General features: G+C 46.7%; 1 protein-coding gene across 3 annotated transcripts in view; it reads left to right on the top strand.

The window, feature by feature from the left end:
• The first annotated feature begins 772 nt into the window (after window positions 1-772).
• Window positions 773-22,183, top strand: part of Shal (potassium voltage-gated channel protein Shal) — a 119,067-nt gene continuing 97,656 nt past the window's right edge. For all 3 annotated transcript variants that reach the window (XM_017909624.1, XM_017909626.1, XM_017909625.1), the window contains exon 1: window positions 773-1,991. In XM_017909624.1, coding sequence (XP_017765113.1) covers window positions 877-1,991 — 1,115 coding nt within the window. In that variant the 5' untranslated portion in view covers window positions 773-876. The remainder of the gene's footprint in view (window positions 1,992-22,183) is intronic.

Below are 22,183 nucleotides of genomic sequence, written 5' to 3'. Positions count from 1 at the left end.
GTGGTCGTGCAGGATCTTAGGATCGCGGTGTCGCTGTCGACGTCGTCGTCGTCGTCGTTGCCGTCGTCGTCGTCGTCGACACGTAGCTGGTGGGAAGGCCGCCGGTGTTGCACGATCAGCTAATACAGATAGATAGATCGTTCGAATGGCGACAGGCCTCGAGCACGACCGGCTGCGCTAGGAGATTGTCGAGGACTTTTTGACTCGAACGATCCGTCTGAACCGAAAGCTCGGCGGAATTCCCTGTTCCGCTGGCTCTGCCCGAGAACGAGTCGGCGTTTATCCCCCGGGGATTCCAGGAACTCGAGCTTTAGCCGGAGTATTTCTTTCGGCTCGTGGAAAAAAAGTGGAGCCGGTGAGGAAGACGCGAGGAACGAGCGAGAGAAGGAAACGCGCGTATACGATCGGAAGGAGGGTATCATCACGAGTGCAGTCGAAGAAAACAACAACGCGGATGTGTATACGAGGAACGTAAGTTGTCGAAATACGGAAACAGAAGTGGGGTTCTGGTAGTAAAACCCTTATTCGTTGCTCGACGAGCTCGTCTATGGTTGAATGCGCGTAACTGCAGCTCGTAAACGGATTCGCTTCTGCATTCAAAGTCGGAATAATCGTTCGGTTAATGGCGAATGATCGAGCGGATCGGTGGTGAACGAGACACGAGAACATTGACAAAAGTACGGGGAAGAGGTTAAGATAGAGGATTAATAATAATAATAATAACAATAATAACAATAGTGATAAAGGTAAAAATACGAGTAAAAATAAAGATAAAGATAATAGAGATATTAATAAGGATAATACGGAGGAGGGGCGAGAGGGGCGGAGAAAGGTGGAAAAATTTAAGGGAAGAAGAAAAATATTCCACCTTCGAGCATGGCCTCGGTGGCAGCATGGCTGCCATTCGCCCGTGCGGCGGCGATTGGTTGGGTGCCGATCGCGACACATCCACTGCCACCGCCGCCGATCCCCAAGGATCGTCGCAAGGCCGACGACGAGAAGCTGTTGATAAACGTGAGCGGCCGTCGCTTCGAGACCTGGCGGAACACCCTCGAGAAGTATCCGGACACTCTTCTCGGTTCGAACGAGCGCGAGTTCTTTTACGACGAGGAGAGCAAGGAGTACTTCTTCGACCGTGATCCAGACATATTTCGTCACATATTGAACTATTATAGAACCGGTAAGCTTCATTACCCGAAGCACGAATGCCTGACGAGCTACGACGAGGAGTTGGCGTTCTTCGGTATCCTGCCGGACGTGATCGGCGACTGCTGCTACGAAGACTACCGTGACCGGAAACGAGAGAACGCGGAGCGTTTGATGGATGACAAGCTGAGCGAAAATGGGGATCAGAACCTTCAGCAGCTACCGGACATCAGGCAAAAGATGTGGAGGGCATTCCAGAATCCTCACATCTCGACGGCAGCTTTGGTATTTTACTATGTAACCGGTTTCTTCATCGCCGTGAGCGTGCTGGCGAACGTGGTCGAGACCGTGCCGTGCGGTAATCGTCCGGGACGCGCCGGTACGCTTTCATGCGGCGAGCGTTACAAGATCGTCTTCTTCTGCCTGGACACCGCGTGCGTCATGATATTCACCGCGGAGTATCTGTTGAGGCTGTTCGCGGCGCCGAGCCGGTGCAAGTTCGCTCGATCAGTCATGTCCATCATCGACGTGGTCGCCATCCTCCCGTACTACATTGGTCTCGGTATCACCGACAACGACGACGTATCCGGTGCTTTCGTTACGTTGCGCGTCTTCCGTGTGTTCCGGATCTTCAAGTTCTCCAGGCACTCGCAAGGTCTCAGGATTCTCGGTTACACCCTCAAGTCCTGCGCCTCGGAGCTTGGCTTCCTCGTCTTCTCCCTGGCGATGGCCATTATCATATTCGCCACCGTCATGTTCTACGCGGAGAAGAACGTCGATGGAACGAACTTCACCTCGATTCCTGCCGCATTCTGGTACACCATCGTCACGATGACTACCTTGGGGTGAGTAATCATTCGCAATTCGTTTCCTTGCCATTTATTAATTCTACCCACTGATCTTGTAACTCGACACACCTCTGCCATTCATTCGTAACCCCTCGCGGCTTAACCCTTACGTGACTGGCGAAAATTCTTCCCGGCGAGGTTGCTTAACGATTTTATAATATCAAGATCGAGTTTAGATATCCTGCTCCTTATTTCCTTGACTTTTCGTTCTCGTGGCCCTTCCGTGATTTGCCAGATTGCGATATGGAAACTCCGCAACGAATCTGTCTGGCTATTTTTTTTTTCCTTTTCTTTTTTTAAACGAGAGGAAGCACGCTCGCATATCGGATAGCGAAACGTTAGGCGCAACAATTTTCTCTTGATCATTGAATTCCAACGTTGTCGAGAATTTACGTGCAGAGATAGTCGAGGCAACTTGCAGCCCCAAGTTAGATATGTGTCGAATGAAACAGAAGTAACCGGTGCATCTGTGAAAGTAATTGGCTCCGTGTAAACCGCCCGAAGCTGGAACAAGCAGCAGTCTCTAGTGATATTTTTAAACAGAGGTCGTTGTCGACCTTTTTACCTCGAAGGGCCTCGCTGCTTTCTCTAAATATCCGCAGCGGAGTAGAAGCACCGACCCCGAAAGCTCGGCTGACAATTTCTTCTGCGTCTCTCGTGCTCTCCTCAGTTTCGCTTCCACCGTAAACCAGTTTCCACTTTTCTCTCATCCTCGCGAACTCGCTCGTGACCGACCATCCCCGTGTTTTCTCTAACAACCGCGAAATCAACCCTGTCCGTCTTTAATCTCCAGAAAATGCTCGCATCTTCACGAGGGAAGCTCGTTTCCCGTCGCGAATTAAATTCTGTAAATCCGCATCGATCATCCGGAGCCACGTCTTGTTCTCCTTAATCGAAATACCGTAACGGGAAGAAAGCAGCGGGATTTTTGCAATTTCGATGAAGGTAGAACCCAAACCGGTTTCCGGCTGTATAATTTATCAATCGAAACTTTCTCGCTTCCCTAATCCTCCGTGTCGGCCGAGCGATCCTTCACCGAGAGGCGATGAAAAAATTCCGGCAACTTTCTTCGTGGATAGCGCGGATCCGCATAGTCGGAAAATATTAATGCTCCCGGTGGATCGGAATCGATACGAATTCTCGATACGAGCGGAGCGAATTTCGCGACCGCGTGGTCTCATGGAGACTGCCGGTATCGGAAATAACGACGGGGTGGCAGGGGTGGTAAGAGCAGTGGAAAAATTCGGGCTGCCCGCCACCGGAAGAAGACCACGTCCTACCTCTCTCTACCTCTATTTCTGGCCGTGAAACGAAATCTATGTCGATGATATTTTCATTTCATTTTCGCACGGACAGCTGACAATCAGCGTTAGGCCTTAGCCACGCAGCCGGTGGTCCCGGTGGTTAGCCACTGGTGTCGTTCCGGCGTCGGCCAAATTCGCGTTCGCGTCGTACATCGAACGGGAAATACCTCTGGCTGGTCCCGTTGCTCGACTTTCATCCATCGTGATCCAATCGGGAATTTAGGAGGTGTAAAAAGGCCCCCGATGAATCCGGAGTGCTCTTTCGCAACTCGAGCACTCCCTCCGCCCCTCTCGCACGAGTGTTCGCTCGAGGCAGCTATCTGGCTGTGGCTGGCCGTTTTTAAAAAGTTACACAGCGAAACTGCCTTTTCTTTTGATCCACGATCACGCTGCGAGCACATGCCACGCTGGGTTATGGAGTTTTCAAGGCTCCAATGGCTAGGAATAGTTAATGGCTCTGATAACGACGAGAGAGATTTAGAATAGTTCTCCAACGTACATTATATGGGGGTTTATCGGACTCGCGCAGATCGTTTCGGGAGGAGACCGATGGCTACGATAATCGTTTGATTAACACTGCAACCAGTAAACTAGTTACCAGTTTCGGACTTGCTGCTTTTATAACCGAAAGTTCGACTATTTTGACAAGATCGACATCCTTTTCTGTTAGCAGAGTTCGATGGAAAAGTGCCACTTCAAACTGTTTGTTAATTCATTTATCACTTGGTCAAAAGTAACCCAATTCAAATTAAGGGTAGTTAATATGTTCTTCGATCGTGGAGACAGAGAGATACTATATTCAAGTGTGCTTCACAGCTCGATAGTTGCAGCGTTGGTCAACCATTTCGAATGTATAAGATTTATTAAAGGATAATAACAATTTTGGTCCCGGATACACACGATTCGTCAATGGAATTATAATAATCCGAATTTCCGTGTTTTTATCGTTAATTGTCTCAATTGAAGTCTCTTTTTCTCTCGTTCATTCCTTCGGCTCTCTTTAATCCCAAGTTTCCTCGTTTCTCCCGTGCACCCGAATTTCTATTCGGATTTTCTGCCTTTGATAATTTTAATCGCGCGCCGTTAAATTCTTTCACGCGATCCAAATATAGCACCTTCTCTGACAGAAATTGATCAGAACTCAGGTGCGAACCGGTGGCCGAATCGTTATTTCTAGCGTTCGCGATATTTCGCAGGCACGCTTGAGCCATTACCCGCGCGATTGCGCGCTTTTCCCCTGATTTACGACATTTTCCAGGCCAAATTCTTCAGATTTCATTTCTGGTTAAAAAATACGCGGAGATTTCCGCTGGGAACCGAAGCTCGATTGGAACGACGGCGACGAATCGTCGAATATGCTCGAACGAGCGTAGGCTCTTATCGTGAGTTCCGTTTTCGAGTGTAACGCTGTTCGTTTTCGAATCGGTCGGAAAAAGTTCGCCTTCGAAAGCCGCGTCGTCGTTTGTTACACCCCGTTTATCCTTTCGACGTATTTTTCGATAAAACGCGGAAAGAGCGAGCGTATGCGCCGCTGACAAAAATTACTGCTGCATCGCGAGGCAAAAATAGCGTCGAGAGCGTAGAACCGATGAAGGAAATTATTATGCGGAATTATGAAAAAATTGTGCGTATTATAACCGCGGGAAACTATTCCATTGTTCAATCCAATCCAATAGAGGGCTCAATATTTATTGGAACATGACACAATTTCTAAAAATTTATTCATTGATCGCGCTATGATTTAATTCCGAAAAATGAATAATGGAAAAGTATCTAATTCTAGTTAACCACTGTACCTCTATTCCATTCATGATTAAATTACGCAAAACTATAAAATTTCTTCATGTTTTGCGCGCGTTAAAACACGTTACGTATAATTTTTCGTCGTGTATCAAGTTTAGCATATAATTATAATACTTGACGAGGATTGTTGGTGAGTTAGGCACGTTTATTCTAGCGCAGAGATTCCATCAGGTTGCAAGATATAAATTCGAGCGAAAAATGACGGATTGTTATTCCCTAAAAGTCTTTGCATCCTCACGGTGGGTAAACAGAAAAATTCGCGTTCGCTAGTGGGCCAACATTAGCTAGTTTTTCCCCTGTCAGCAGCAAGCACCTTTGAGCTTGCGTGTCCAGGCTAGTCCAGGTCGGTTCCTTCAAACTTTAACGAGAAGGATCAACAGGTGCCTCGAGGATTTCTCTAGCAGTCTTCTAACGCGATACCTTTCAAATCTATTTGAGAGCTAGACAAACAGTCGTTGCATCGAAATTCCTATCACGACTGGTCCACAGCATCGAACTTCCTCTCGCATCGATTGACAGGAGGTGCAGTCGTAGCGACCATCGTCTCGATTTTTGGCCGTCGAGTTCACGTGTTTGGAAACAAATTTTCGATTCCTTGCCAGCGTTTCCTGCTGCCAGAGCAAAGTAAAAATCGACGGTCGATAACTACAATTGGGGGAGCCACGATTCTCATAAATTTTCATTCGCGATATTAATTTGCGTTCTCCGTGGAACGCAGTTTGGCACTGCGCGTTACGCGATTCATCCAGCTTTGGCTTTTCAGACTCCGGGATCATTGTTCGAGTTCCATTACGGCGGTATGATAATTAAGTTTTGTACGTTGCCATGAACAAAGTTCCCGTTCAGCGTCATGTAGTTACCTTGCTTTCCAAGAATATACAAATTTTATAATCTAAATGCCGTCGCTCCCTTTCCTTTCAACGCGATAACGTTAGCGTCTGACGTTAGCGTCCCTTTTGTTCCGCGACAGCAGAGTCCACTGAGAAACGAACAAAACTTATCCGTGGGATCTCGTTTTCTGCGTATTCTACCACGTGGTACATTTTCTCGAAAAGATTCAGAACGGGATGAGCGTGGTTGCATCTCGGAGTATATAAGAAGATACTATTCAGAGTTACGCGAGTCTTCTCTGTTCCCTTAGCACGTCGATTCTCCTCTCACCTCTATCCCGATCTGGTCATTGTTTTCACCCCCGAATCGCCGAAATTCACTTCTCCTATCTCTCAGCTGGCCCGGAAAAGGAAACAAAGACAGAAAAGGTGGAATATGCGCGAAGAAACGCGCGGAAATCCGCGATCTGGACCCGCTCACGTAGCTGCACATCGCGTCTGTGCATTGTCGCGCGTTGCGTACGCTGCATGAAGCTGACGCGGTGCAAACGAGCGGGTTGCCTCGTTCCCGTTCAAAAAAATGTGCATTTCACTCGCGTTCCTCTTTTTTTGAAAAGCGGAGAACAGGGTCGAAAGCGCGAGCCATTGGAAACTAGCGCAAGAATCTTGTTGCAAAGGTGGCAACGCGAATGTTGCCGCGGTGGTATAGAATTATCGCCTCTGAAAGAGGAAATTTGTTTGCCCCGCGTGAATCTACGAGTCATTTAGCACGGGATCGTTGTGTAGAACTTCGAGTTTTTGAAACGGATCGGTTCACCGATGCGTTGCACATGCATACGATGAACCGCGACGAGGATTCCGAGTTCTCAGGGTTGCACGCGAAACTTTGAAACAACGGGGGCTGCAGCGAATAGGGTTGCGTCGCGATTATATTTAGACGTATCGAGTAGGAATTTTTCATTTTCGAAATTTCAAATTTACGCAGAATAATACGTTCGTCGATTCACGTCGGGAGTTTCGAATCCTCCGGATTGTACGCGATACTTCGAGGCAATGGGGGTGGAACGAATACGGTCGCGTCGCGATTATGTTTAGACTATCGTACAAAAAATTGTCTAGATTTAAAATTTCAGCGAAATAATACGTACGACGATCGTTGACGAGAACGTCGAATACGAAATTTGCATACGAAATTTTGAAACAGCCAGGTTACAGTGAATAGGGTTCGGCATGTCGCAATTATATTTAGACGCGTGGCGGAAAAATTCTGGAAATTTAAAATGCACGTAAAATAATAAACGTTTGACGATTCACGACGAGAACTTGGAATCCTCAGGGTCTCGTACGAAACTTGGAAGCAACGAGGCTAGAGCGAATAGGGTCGCGTCACAATTATATTTAGCCGTATCGCGTGCGAAATTTTCGAAATTTAAAGTTTACACAAAAACCTGGAGTGTCTTTGGAGAAATTTATTCGAAATCCAGTTGGTCGTTATTTATTCCAAAACGATTCGTTTCCGTTTCCTCGCAGGCAGGGCTGTTTTACTTTGGTGAGCACGCGAGTAGGTTCCTCGCGGTTGGGCATTTTTATCGGTACGCGAGCGCGGATAAAGGAAGTTGTTTCGGCAAAGTTTCGCGCGACGAGGCATTAAAAGATTTGCGGGACAATCAACTCCGGCTCGTAAAAGGAGAAAGGTACGGCTGGCTTCGAGTTTCCCGGCCATTTTCCGCCTCGATATTCCAGCGCGTACGCTCCAACTCGCTACGAATCGTCGGCCGATTATGGCTCCACGTGACCGATTCAATCACGGATTCGTTCATCGACCAATGGTTCTGTGATAGTTTCAACCCTAAACGATCCAGTTTTCTAGATGGAAACTCTTCGAATCGATGTACCGGTCGTTCTACGTCCGTCCAAAGTGTACATATTGAAATCGAATCACTGAACATCGACAACTGCCAGCATCGTTTCGCAGTAATTTCTTTCAAAATAACGAAAAACACGCTCGTTTCCGGTCCGCGTCATTTATACAAAACTACCACGTTAGGTTTAAATATTTTTAAAGAAAACATTTGTGTCCGGTCTTCGAATATCCGGTACGATTTTTTGATGGAACAACAAAGGCGAGTCCGTCCAAGTTGGTTTTCTTGCACTCGAAACTTGGGGCAGTTGAATTTTATTGATTCAGAAGAAACAGCGTGAAAGTCTCGTGCGGCACGTTTCAGCATTAAATCTGTATCCCGCTGGAACGTGGCAGGGTCGTTAACAAACCCCCGATATTTCATACACTTGAGTGTCGGGGACGTAATCTCCGCTGGCGCGGAAAGAATTATTTTTCTAAATAATACACGCCGGCGTGGCCGGACGTAGCGACCGTTCCAAAATTACGCTGCTGCGAGATTTTCCCTCTTATTTCCTCCCAATAACCCGCCACGGAGGATTTATCACGCTTTCGCCGCAAAATGGAGAGACATGCAGGCATCAGCGGTTCGTATCGGGACGAAAGAGGAAAGGGGGGGCGAAGGGGAGAGGAAAGGAGAGACGAAAAGGGAGAGACGCGCGTGGAAAAGAGCGACGACTAGAGAAGCGGGAGAGAGAGGATGAAAAACTACATTTTCCAGCGACAATTCCCCGCGGGACAAGGGGGGATACGAGTGTCAGAAATACGCGCGATAAAGGATAACCGATCCCTCGTTAAATTCGCGATAAACAGTCGAATCAAACGGGCCACCTGGGATAAATGGAGTAATGAGCGAAAAAAGGGGAGCGGAGGAAAAAAATCGAGTCGATCGAGCTGACTTTTCAAATTAACGCTTACCTGGATAGCTAGTCGAGCGACGAGACAATTTTTCGGTATATTTTTATCCCGGGAAACGATCGGAATATCGCAGCCTCTCGCGTGTTCTCTTTCTCGCTGAAACGAGCAACGAGTAGATTTCATTTTATTCGACGAAACACGCTGTTCGAGTTTCACTCGTTATTTGTCATCGATGGCGAACTGTAACCCCTTTATTTGAGAAGCTCGCGGAATAGGTCGGGAAAGGGGATGACGGTGCGACAGAGGGAGTCGAGAGGCCAAGATACCACGAAAAGTCGTTCCAGTCGGAAAATCTTCGAGATTCCATGGCGACTAAGTCGATGCCAGTACGCGGAACGGATTTTCGCCGTGGATTTCCCGACTATGAAACGAATATTCATCTCCACCCTCTGTCGCCGAGACAGGAATCACGAGCGTATGGGGTGGCAGGGTTAAAAAGCTTCTGGCCTCATCGATATCAGTCTGAAATCATGACCGAGCCACGAAATAACTTTTTGTGCCGATCGGTGGAAAGTCTGATTCATTCGGTGTCAAATTATCAAATTATCACGCAATTCCAGGCAAAATAATAGCGTATTATTTTATACCATTTTGGATTTTTCTTAAGACCGATGAATGCGAATTTGAAATGCATATCTTAGCTCTTTCACTATTTGACTATTTTTATTGTCCAGTCACACTGGATACAGAACCACGAAGAGTTAGTGATATGGAAGATTAATTTGACCTGTTTCTTGTATTTTGATGTACTAAATCCAACTCTCTGTGGTAATATTCTAAAGACAGTAATTTTCTTCCGACATTTTTGCCAACAGTGCCATAGAGCACTAAATAAAAATTTCCCCACTGAAATCAAAATTTCCATTCGCAGTCTTACGATTCTTTCCTCATATATACTATACATTTCGAGGTAAGTCGAGGAAAGCTGAAAATCAAAGGGTGTGTTATAATTTTGTCGCGTTTCTCAAAGGATACTTCGAGTTCACTGCTCGAAAGCTCGACGAGATACTCTAGCCTTCATACTCGATTATTCCTCGCGAGGGATCAGGCGGCGCTTTTCCGGATTAATCTTGAAAATGAAAAAAGAAAAAAGCGGGAAAAAATGATTAGCGCGTCTCGTTGGTTTCGCGCACCCCTTTGTGATGTCGATTATTCGATGCAGCGATGCGTTCGGAACGATGCCCGACCCCATCGGTATCGGTAATTGAATTGGATACCGGCGGAGAGGGCGCGAGTATGTAAAGGTGACGAAAATGAGCAGATAAGAGGACAGAGCCGGGCAAAAGAGGAGTGCAGGAGTAACGAAAACGGATGAACGCTCGGCAAACACTTCTCGGTTGCCGAGTTCGATTGGCAGCCGGCCAGAATAACCTTCGTGTACACGGAACACATTTCGCTCAGGTGTGGTCTCATAAAACCGAACCCGGTCTCTTTTTCAATCTTTGGGCACGCATATTGTGTGCCGTTAAATCGGATTAACGTGTGGAGAATGATCGCATTTCCGCGTCCCTATTTCCGTCAAGGATCCAGACGGCGTATATCGTAATACGACGGGAGCTTAGAGTTTTGGTGGAATGTTAAAAATTCGCCAAGGTAATGGCAGCTGGAAATGGTACGAAGAGGTGTTAAAAATCGGTATTTCGATCCGTATGTTGGCAGCCATCTTGGCAGTGGCGAGTTCAGATGGAGGAGACGGTTAATGGATAAAGGTCCATTTGTACGCGGGAAAAATAGAGGGAATGTCGATACGGAATCAGAGTATGCAAGAATTAAATTAGAGTGGAATAATAGAAATAAGAAATAATGAAATTATAATAATACTTAGATAACATTATTATCATGAGTAATCGTGTATTATTTAATTACAGAATTCGCCGAAAAGAATTTTATTTTAATATTTTAAGGAATCGATTTAGATTTTAGTAACTGGACCCAGATATAGCTTCGAGACAAAAGAAAATTGGATGAAGTAAAGTTGTAAGGTACTACGATACTTAGATTGAAAATTTGTTGCTATTGTGATGATACTTTATAGAGATAGTGATTTCGTGTAGGTAATGTATATTGGAATAGTCAATAAGTTAGAAGTCTTCAGTGGTGAAGTAAGTTGCGTCCTTGGCTTGGACGAAAATGAATAAGGGTTCGATTCCCGAGAGGGGTTGAAAAGATTTTTCTTCGAATATTTCTCCATTTCTCCATGAGTTCTGTCTCTGGGAATATCCTTATTAAGGATCATTTTTAAGAGTTCTTGAAAATTTCCTTTCAATTCTAGTTCCAAATTTGGTAATTAATCGATACGACTAATAATACGAAAAAAGGGTGGACTTGTCAAATAAAGTTTATGACCTATAATAAATTTCTCCCTATTTGGAAGTAAGTGTTGTGTATTTTTAGAGTATTTATATAAGTCTTTCAAGTCTTCTTATAATCTCATAGTCTTCGTTAATCTCCAAATCGATAAATTTACGTAATTCTAAGGAAAAAATACCCCTATCCGTGGAAAATTTCTGGGGAACAGAAGGTTATTTTATACGAGATAAGGGGAGAAAATGGGGTCGTGTTTATGTCATCGATAGGGAAATTTTGCAAAATTTTCGGAGGAAATTTCGTACCGATATCGGCAGATTTCAGGGGGAGAAAGACGAATCGCGTACGCAATATGAGCCACGTTTAGATTAAACAGGAGAGGAAAAACCCGACAGAACAGTGTTCAATTAACTAGGGTAAGTCGAAGCAGGCAACCTTAATGATCCTTCGAATATAGGGGCTGCTCGCCTGTCCGTCGGAGCGCTTTTCCCCATAAGATTGCTACGTGCCACGTGGTATAAACTCTGAATCAATCTTCCCGGGTTCAGGGGAAAAACGCAAAAGTGGATGAGACAAAAAGCTACGTGTATAGCATGTCCGTGGAAGTTGTTGGATGGAAAGAAATCCCGGGGCAGGTTGCCACGGTATTAAGGGGTACAGTTTCTCTTTCATTAAATATCTTTTTTCCTCCTACTCGTGAAAGCTCTTGAAACTTTGTTGCCTTTGATTGTTCGATCATAATCGAATGTTTTCTACCCGTTTGTCCGAGTGCTAGAAAACACAAAGACAGAAAGCTCGCTCGGTCGCGGAGTCACATTTATCGAGTTAAAGAAACTTTGACAATATTTCATATTTCATATTCCATAAGCAAACGCTATTACCGTGATTTCAATGGGACACGTCTCCTGCCGCAATTTTTCAAAGTCCCGCTTTTATTTTTTACATAAAAGGGAAAAAAAGGGGGGGGGGGAAAGGTCGAAATCGCCGTTGCAATGGAGCAGGCTTCAGCTCGGTCGCATTTCGAAAAAAGTTCCGGTCTGTTCGGTCGAGCCAATTTACCAATTCGGAGTGGACCAACTCGCGAATTCGTGCAGTGGAACGCGTGTTTCATCTTTACCCTGCTGTCCCGAAATTTTCCAAGCCCATATAGCATCGTAATACTTCTCCCGTTGATGCTCTCGTTCGCGTTGAATACCCTAAGCTCGTTAGGCTCGCTTATTCGTCGAATAACCCCTGGACCACGTAACGCGATGGTAAACCGGCGGTCGTCGCGTCGCTGTTCGTTTCCGACGTCCATTAAAATTGCACACGGTCACTGATAACGCGGAAATTACCGAGTTATTTTCCGGCTGCGACCATCGTCACGCTTTCCTGCTTTCACCGGCAGACTTTAGCCTCGTTCTCCAACGATTAACCAGTTGTACGAAGATCCAGGCGCGTCGAGTCGAAGCCGGGGTTGGGGGTTGGTTTCTTCGCAGCGTGATAATGGAAATTGCGCAGGCCGATGGCGAGTCTGCCGGAGAATATTACGGGCGGTTTCGTGGACCAGTGACCATAGGATAGGAATTTTGAACGATCCTTTCCGTCGACCGAGAGACGACCCACGATATCGAGCCACTCTTCCTCGCTCTCCGTTATGACGTCCTTTACCGAGAGGGTGGGTAATTAGGTTTGTTCAGCCACGACGTGACATGTTTTCGCGATACGTCTTACCACAGGACCCGCTGCTCGTGATCGTTATTACGTCGGCTGAGATTTCACGGGAACACCGTGTAATTGCGATGGGAGATGGTAAGAAGATCGTAGCTTAGCCGAGAATTCGCGAGGGATGCTTGCAAATTCACGGATAACTCGAGATTATGTTTTTCGTGACACGCGAACAATTGTCAACGGATGTGACAGTGATGATGGAGACACGCGAGATTAAACTGATAGGGGTGGCTCGTTGTCGTTCGCGATTGATCGGCGATCCTCGTTGATACGAGATTACGCAAGTAATATTAGCTGAGCGCGTATCAGAGGTCTCGGTTAGGCGAATAAACTGACATTTTCGATCGAGGGTCAGCAATCGGTTGGCGACGTCCGAAAATATAGCGAATACGGGGGTTAAAAGCAGGACGCAGTCGTGCACGGTGTCGTAGGCTCGTTGGGGTTACGGGATCGCATAACGAACGAGCGAACGAGGTCGAAACACTGCGAGAGATAACGTCCACAGAGGGTAATTTGTGCAACGGCCTCATTAACCTCCCCTTCCATCCACCCCACTTTTTCCTTTGAGAGAAAAGGCCTTTTCCAACGAAGTTGCGTTACTTGAAATCCCTCCTTCGAAAAGCTTTCGCGTCATCGTGTTAAATAATTCGGCTCGTACCCCTATTTCTTTTTCTTCTGTCCATATCGCCATTGTGTATTTTAACGGGCCTCCTTAGCCACTGTAAACTTGGATCGCAGTGAATGCGGGAAAATTTGAATATTCCATATTATCTGCTGGTACACCTATTCTTCCGTCGAAATCCGTCCGTCGAGAAGCAGCTTTGTTCGCTGCTGAATGCCGAATGTATCGTGTCACGGTCCTATTTACTATTTCGAAGAAAGCACCCTCGAATGGCGGGGGGTAACGCAGCGGCACATCCCTTTCCGCTTCTCATCGAATCGACTTGGTGGGCAATTTTTAATGGGCATCCGCATCGGGACACCGCCTACGGGGGTGGCTGTGTCGTATAACGAATAGCATAATGGCGTGACATCGTGGTCGCGTGTTTTAATTAGAATAATTGACACGACGCATGCACACCAGCTCCGGTGCCGAATTTTTTCTCCCGCGATATTTTGAGCGTGGCTCGAATCCACGGCATGCACTTACATTCGCGCGACGTTGCATTAATCTCGGTAATAGGCTTCAAATAGGTTAAACGTCAAACTCTCGCGATCCTAGAGATATTAAAGAAGTAGTTCGCTACGCGCGTTCCGGCCCCGTGAGCTTTAATGGACGCCGCGATAAGGAAAGGTAGAAAGCGACAGAAAGGGAAAGAAAGAAGAGAAAAAGAATCGTTCGGAGAGAAAGGGTGGTTTACGATGAGGCATTAGGATGATTGTTCCGGCCGGAATTAAAATAATTGAAGATCCTTAGAAGCGTCGGTAACGATGCTTTTCGTAGTTCGCGGTTAATGCTTTCGACTTGCTTAACAGCGAAGTTGCTGGAGTCGTTGGTAGATAGCGCGAGAAATAATTTTTCCTCTCGGACGATAATATATCTAGGGTATTAACGTGATGTTCATCTGAATATTTGAGGGTATTCTCGGTAGCTTCATTCTTAAGCTTTTTATCTGCGCAATTAGCAGAACCCGAGAATGTACCCTGATAAATTAATCCCGGGAATAGACTCGGTTGCGTTATTATTCTCCTCGTTCGTCCGCGAAAAAGCTCTGAACGCGTCGAAGCGACCGTCGATAACGATTCCGTATTGGCGCAATTAGTTCACGGTTTAGAGCGCGTAATAACGTTTTATTATAATTATTCTGCCGTGCGACGATGACGACGACGACGACGACGACGGCGGCGCGAATTTATAATGGAACTTTCATTGGCCATCGATTTCCTGTCGTTCCACGCCGCGGGACTTCGTGGCCAGGCTTCTTTCTGGAAAACGATAAAAATATACTCTGCCACCACTCGGGACTACTCCACTATCGTTCACCATCGCTTCTCGAACACGACACACACGTAGAAGCCGGTGTGCGTTAGCCGATAACAGGCTAAGAGAATACGTGCCGGTGTTGTTCCTTCGTACCCGCTTGCTTTTCATTAACGCTCGCAATTATCGATACGATACATGAAGAAATCGGGAGGATTACGAGCCGATCGCGTCGCGGTTAATGAAATTAATAGGCCGCGGTTTCGTTGGATTCTTAATATCGGAAAACTATCTTTGGATTATCAAGGGATTAATCAGTCGACGCTTCGATCGCGAATACGAGCCGGTAACTAATCAATGCAACAGGCGGCTATGGTCCCCAATAAAATGCTAATGGAGACCCTGTCATCGGTGTATTACAACGACGAGCACGGCCAGTCGATTGCTACGAATCCATCAGCGATTCAAATCATGGAAATTTTGCCCCGCTGCGAACGTCCTCTGCCGCCACCCCCCTATGTCCCTCGAATATTAACCCCGGTAACGCTGAAAATTTCCCGCGTTTCTGAATATAGACTCCGGCATTTTACCCGGCCAATCATCGGCACCCTATGATTTCTGCGAGGTCTATCTGCGCGAGATTTTCGTCACTTTGCTGTCGGATCGCGAGATAGTTCGCGTTTCCCATCGATGGAATCTCGTATTTTCCGCGTATTTAAGGGAAAAAGAAAAACTGGGACGAAGAAACTTCCAACTGAGGCCGTTCTTTTATTTTTGAGATTTTTCTTTCTTCGAGTCGTTAAGTTTAGATAAGTAGAACGGCCACGATTATGTCAGACATTCGAATATAATTTTAAATCTGCCTGCAAAGTATCATCATATAATTTTCACAATTCTTATTATTCTGTACTAGAAAAAATTGTCGATATTCTCTAATTATTGATAAATAAGTTAGTGAAATCCTCGTATCAAAAGGTCTTACTATTTCCTTGTAAAAAATTTCTAAAGAAGTCCTTCCAAAAAGATTCCCTTCATTAAGAAATAGAGATAGGATCGAATATTTTCTCAAAAGCTGTATAGAAATCGGTCATTAACACTAGGGAAACCACCATTTATCAAATCCATTAAAAAAATTAAAGAATTTCTAAAGAAGTCCTTCCAAAAAGATTCCCTTCATTAAGAAATAGAAATAGGGTGGAATATTTTCTCAAAAGCTGTATAGGAATCGGTCATTAACACTAGGGAAACCACCATTTATCAAATCCATTAAAAAAATTGAAGAATTTCTAAAGAAGTCCTTCCAAAAAGATTCCCTTCATTAAGAAATAGAAATAGGGTCGAATAGTTTCTAAAAAGCTGTATAAAAATCGGTCATTAATACTGGGAAAACCACCATTGTCAAATCCATTAAATTACATTCGCTCTCGTTCATCTGCTCTCCTCGTCGAAACCTCAGATACCAGTTTCCCACGTCGATCGATCGAGATCACCCGGGTCTATTTGCAACAAAAGAATCCGGCTTTTCAAAATGTACCTGACTGAATGCTAGATATGTGGTTCGTTACGGTGATGGCGGATAAAAGGTCGGAGGATAGCCCTGTTTATCGGACGAGCAGCGTGCTCTCAGGCTATTGCCTTCATCCTCTCGCGAGCGCAGGCCCGTCGAAAAGGGAAACGAAAGCAGAATATCCCGGAGAATCGGGTCGTCGGGTTGCAGATCTCGTTTCGTTCCGTTTCGTTTCGCCATTCGAACGGGACCTCAGACTTAATTCGGGACCGCGTTTGATCCTTAATTAAAGCCTTCTCAAAGGATCGGGTGCCGTTCGTTGCGTTTTCTCTCGGGATCCAGCTCGGAGAATCCACAGTCGAGAACACAGGGCGGACCTTATCCTCGTTCTGGCCCGCGTTCCGAGCACGGTCTACGTGGAAGTTGGAGGCGAGTCCGGCGGATTTCCGGCGATAGTTTCGCGCCTAGGAACGCGAAAGTTTCTCGCGGCAGGATCGGCCTGGAATTGCCGAATAATGGGGCCGGAACGTCGGAAGAGGCAGGTTAATTGGAAGATCCAGCGGCGTGTCCGGTTTTGGGGCGCGGCTCTCACCTTTGGTTACTCTCGTTAAACATTTCTGCGCGTTGTACCTTGACAGGCATGTTTACGACTCGTTTTTACGGCCATGCAAATTCGCGGATGTAAAACGCGCACCGTGGAGCATTAATACCATGCAAATGCTCGGCCATGGCTGAACCGGTTGCGCGACGTCTCTGCGCGTTTCCGCTGCAGCCGTAGGTTCCCCGCTTCCATTTTCACATCCGTGCACCCGTTTCATCATGGACCTCTCGAAATAGCAGTTCCACGTCTTACCCCAGCGTCTTCCTCTCCTGCCCGATTCGGTTTCCTCGGCCCCTGATGCGCCCTTTCCCGCTCATTCGAGCACCTCCTGTAAAATATCTGTCGTATTTCTGCCAGCGGCGGGGGTGGTCGGGAAAATGCGTGATTTATGCGTTTCCACCCCACGAACAGCCAGGATACGCCCTTCGGCTTACTTATTTAACCCACTAAGGTCACGCAAGGACGGACTGACTTTCGAAGGAAAGTTGGTTTGCGTGTCGAAGACGGTTTCCTTCGCCCAATGGAACTTCTCTTCCCTCTTTTACGGCTCCACTAAACGACGGGGCAGGAAAGGCTGAAATTGTCTCGTTGGAGGTGCTAACGGAAGTATTAATCGTGGTTTCGTTGGCTGATTTCAACGGCCTCCCATGATCGGTGGAGCCTTTTTTACTTTACCCTGTTGCTCGAAGCCTCCTCGATCCTCGAGAAGATAGCGTTGTACGACGTCCACGTTGCTTCCTTTGGCTCAGCTCGGCAGGGTTAAACGCGCTTCATCGATCGCGGAAATCTGCATTCGAAAAGTCACCTGGTTATTAAAGTAAAGCGGCTATTTCTTGCGCGAAATTGGAACACGGACTTGGATGCAGCCTGTCTTTTCTTCTACGTTTGAAGAATGGCGGGGAGCTTTTTCGAAAAATGATTCGGTTAACCGTGGCCGTGGTCGGTGGCCACGGAACTGTTCGCGTTCCTGTCGGTGTTAACAAGATGCGATTTGTAATTCATGAGGCGACCAGCAAAAAGAGAGAGTGTTCGAGCGAGAAAACATCCCGGCTTGCTGGTCCAGCGTCGAGATTCTGGGGATTTATTAACCAAGCGAGATTTATTCCTCCGTTATTTAGATCTCGAAGAACCATGGCGAACGAATCCCTCGACTCACCCCTCTCTTTCCTATCCGAGGTTGAAATCTACCCTCTTTGGATTTTCCTCGAGACGCGAGCGGATTCGCGGTTTACTCGCGAAATTAAAATTTTCCACGACTCTGAATTCAACCGTGGAAAGAAATATGGCGACCTACTCGTTATCTCGACACTTTACGGTTCAAGTTGTGACCACGGTAAGGTCTCTTCTCACCTGGTTCATTGTTTGCCCTAACGAACGAGGGGACTCGCGAACCGAAACTCGCCATGGAAAGCCTTAATATCCGATATCAGGATTAAACAAGACCGAAGGTATCCAGAAGTGGCCTTTCTCGTTCCGTTCCTGATGCGCGAAGGACACGGTAAAAGAAGAAAAAATTCCGAAGGATTCTTCGTCATCTGCAGGGTTGCACGAGTATCGTCGGTCCGGCTGGTAAATCGAGAATGAAGCAGCAGTTTTCAGATCCCAGTGGGACTATCTTTCTCCAGCCCGGTCGACCCTCTCTGTCCCGCTCTAGCCGTGCTTTCCCCCATAGGATCTTCCATGGCCTTCCAGCATCTATGTCTCTATCGATCTGCTTGGCCGGAGCTGTGCACGAGGCCAGTTCGGGCGGGGCCAAATTGCGCGTAAAAGAAAAATTAATAACAACCGTTTAATCCGTTCCTGGAGCAGCGTCGCGATGGATGAGTCTGTTACAACCTTGATGAAAAAGTTAGCCAATCCGCTGGGCCGAGCGTTGCAGCTCATTTGAGGCAGAATTAACGAGCTTTTTGCGATGCTATCGGGTATGGAGTTTCAGCTGGTCTCGATGACACTCGAAACGGATTGACTCTTTATCCTAATAGAGGATTCGCGATCGACGTCCCGATAATTTCACAAAGCCGACGGCTTCGACGTAACGGCGAAGAATGGAACGGCGAATTTGAAAGGGGAAAAATTGGACAGGGAATCTTATCGGGACGTAACCGGGGGAATTTTTCTGGATAATTAGCCGACTCGAATAGCGTCGGGCGTGTGTCGCTGAAAGGTGACCAACGGAAAGTTTCGTTCGGGTTCCAAGTCGACTCACTCACTTTGTTAGGAATGACCCAGTTGCTCGCCAGCAACACGGCTTTCTCGATTATGGCGGTAACTTGGTGCAAAGGGTTGGCTTGCTTCTGACAGAAATTCTCATCCCCTTTCGTTGCTGTTTCTCTTCTCGCCGGGAAAATCGTCTGCTCGACCCCGAGCGGATCTCCACGGCCTTCTCGTCTATTAAACAATCGGTTCTGCATCGTTAACCGAGCCTTTTTATTCCCTTCGATCGTTACCGAGTTCGGCAAGTTGAAACGATCCGTCGACGTGCAGCCACGCCTCTACGTATCTCTACCTTCTCGTTCGTCCTGCTCGCGTCGAAACCCGAAGTGGCAGCAGCGTTTACTTCCGTCGAAAATCCTTGAGTCTGAGGTACCACTGCCTCCGAGATTGAAGTACATTTTCGCACGAATAACATCAAAGGAGATGCATCCGATAGGGTATCCTCTGTTACAGAAGCATTTTCCAGAAATTCTCAGTAGTCAATCCTTCGCTCTTGAACGTTTTAGTATATAGGAAATATCCCTTGACCCTTCTAACAGCCTACATCTATCGTCTTATAAATAGTTCACAAGCAATAGGAATTATATAGAAATGGTATTAATGTTCCTATCTAAGCAAGGGTTAAATGAATATCGGTTTATTCCGCAAATTACTCGTTACGAATGTTGTTTCAAGTATCGGGCACGCAAGGTACTCGAGAACGTATGAAGAACAACAACCAGTAATCGCTAAGACTGCCTTCTGCAATCTCTTTTTATTCTCGCAAGTCCTGGGTGAATCCTCGACCTCCCTTAAATAGTAGTTCTTATGCCACCTAAGTAGTCCTCCGTCCTACTAAGGCAGGGCCTGCTTGAAAGCCTTGCTGACGAGTCTACTAGCAGGCCCAGGACGAAACGCATCCCTTCGTTTTCCTGTTATCCTTCTACCTGCTATCCATATCATACCAACAGACCAGCACCATAGGAGTCAACACAGCGAAACAATGAAGATATCTACAAACCTCGTGGGAGGGATTCCCACACATGTCTGATGCAGGCAAGGTCTGCGGAACATGTTCGCGATTTTCCTAAACTTTGAGTGGCCATCGCAGACCTAGGTCGTCTCAAGGCTTGCCTGGTCTAGGCCAAGAGACACTCGTTTCATAAATAGTTAACCCAGCGATCTTGTAAACTAAGGCGACCACGTCATAAGCACCTGCGTAGACACTTGGAAGAACCCATAAGCTTCGCAACTGTCCAGTTCCAATGATTCATCCTTAAAAACGCAACATTCTCGCGAATAGGAACAATATACTGCATTATTCACAGCAGAACTTTCTCCGACCAATAGAAACTCATCAGGAACTCTTCCGACAGAAACCACGTCATACGAACCTCTTCAAACAGTAGTCTATTTCTCACACAACGCCGCATCTAGCGGAACCTACAATAGATACACATTGGAATGCTTAAGATACTCTACACGCTTGAAACTAGACAGACTTCGTGCAAGACTTCACATGATTTCTGCTACAGAAACCACGTCATGCGATCTTCCGATAGAAACACATCAAAATGCTTAAAACATAGTTTGCATAACCCGAGTTATACATCGTTGAGCTAGAGACAGGTCAGGAAAGGAAAACAAATGGCCAAGCGATGAAGCAGATCGGACGTCTATGTTCACGTAGGCGCCAAGGAATAAAGACGCATACTGACTTCCTGAAATATAGAAGGTCTTTATACATTCTTCCTAGTAGTAGGAATCACGTCGTGTAAATCTCTTCCAACAGTATTCCATTACCTGCACATAGTCTACATTATCCCAGTAACAGTGGTAGCTTACAATTATAACACATGTAAATCTACCTCTATAAATCTATCAAGAATTCGGTTCCTTACTTCAATCGTCTCCTCATCGAACGTCAATTTAGCCAAAGGGTTTCAGATCAGTCCCTCACTCGTTATCTCGGTCAGGGTTGCTAGGGGTTGCAGGGGTGGTTTCGAACAGGAAGGTCGAAAATTGCGGACATCGTCTAATTTTTTCCTCCGTAACATCGTTCAGACCTCGCCAACGATTTAGCCACCCTGTTGTTCGCTTTGCCGCGGTTTCGCCACGCGGATGCTTCCTTGGCCGTTCTCCAAGTTCCTGCTTGGTCTGACCGGGACCGGAAGCGGCCAGCACCCAGCGCAGCGGTGAAAGTGCGCAAGGCTGTTCGCGTGCCTCTTCTTTCCCTGTCCTTGTCCAGGGTCTTCCATTCGTCTGGATCCCGTTCTCTCTCGATCCCGGGCAAGTCGCTGGGTGGACGGAAGTTTCTAGATCCTCGCCGATAGACCGACACGTCCGTTTCAGCCGCAGAAGTTGCGTCGATCGGCTCGCTGTCCTCGAAGTTCGATTGAAAAGTAGCCGTGCCGAAAAGTTGGAATTACGTCGGCGGAAATTCGGAGCTCTCGATTCTGCTGCCTCGCGAGCATTAGGTTGAATTTATGCCAGCTTGCAGCAACTTCGACTCGCCTCTGATCGAAGCGTCCCGGTCGTCGTTCCTCTCCGACGTCCAGTGCTTCCGTCGAGTCACTCTTATCGATCGCTGCCGCGTTTCTTCGAGATTATCCGTTGTTATCGTCTCGATTCGAATGATTTAGAATCACGAAGATGTTGGGCGAGTGGGACCAGAGGGAGGCGAAATCCGGGCAAAGTTCTCCGGCTCTGTCGCGATGATCGATGGCTAAAAATACGGCTTCTCCGTGACATTTAACGGTTAATCGAGCCGACTCGCTTTCTGAAACATAATTGCCCTTTCTCATTAGCCTCTTTCACGGTTTACGGTCCACTCAGTTTCCCCGACGTCTACCGCCGGTAATCGGTGCGCGAGAAGATCATAATAAATTACAAGGGGCTAACCGTGTCGAACCTCGCCTCGATTCCTTCGAGCGAAAAATATTTATTTTCGATCCTGCAACTTTTATTTTTGGTCTTGGCTGAATATTTTAACGGCAGCTTTCTTCCCGCCTTCCCCGGGGAAAGTGGCTCGATGGAAACTGGATGGATTTAATTCGCGGCTTGATTTTATCGGATCGTTTAAAAGCGTCCGCGGCAAGAGTAGCGTCGATTTTTGAAGGTTTTCAGGTAACAGGGTCAAGTCGCGCGATGTTTGCCATTCCTAAGTGTTTTCAGAAATAGCCAGCGTTAATAAAG

This window comes from Eufriesea mexicana, unplaced genomic scaffold (genome assembly GCF_001483705.2).
Source record: "Eufriesea mexicana isolate 0111107269 unplaced genomic scaffold, ASM148370v2 scaffold19034, whole genome shotgun sequence".
NCBI classification, from domain to species: Eukaryota; Metazoa; Arthropoda; class Insecta; order Hymenoptera; family Apidae; genus Eufriesea; species Eufriesea mexicana.
The sequence above is the reverse complement of the archived record's forward strand: the minus strand, read 5'-3'. Positions and strand labels throughout refer to the sequence as shown.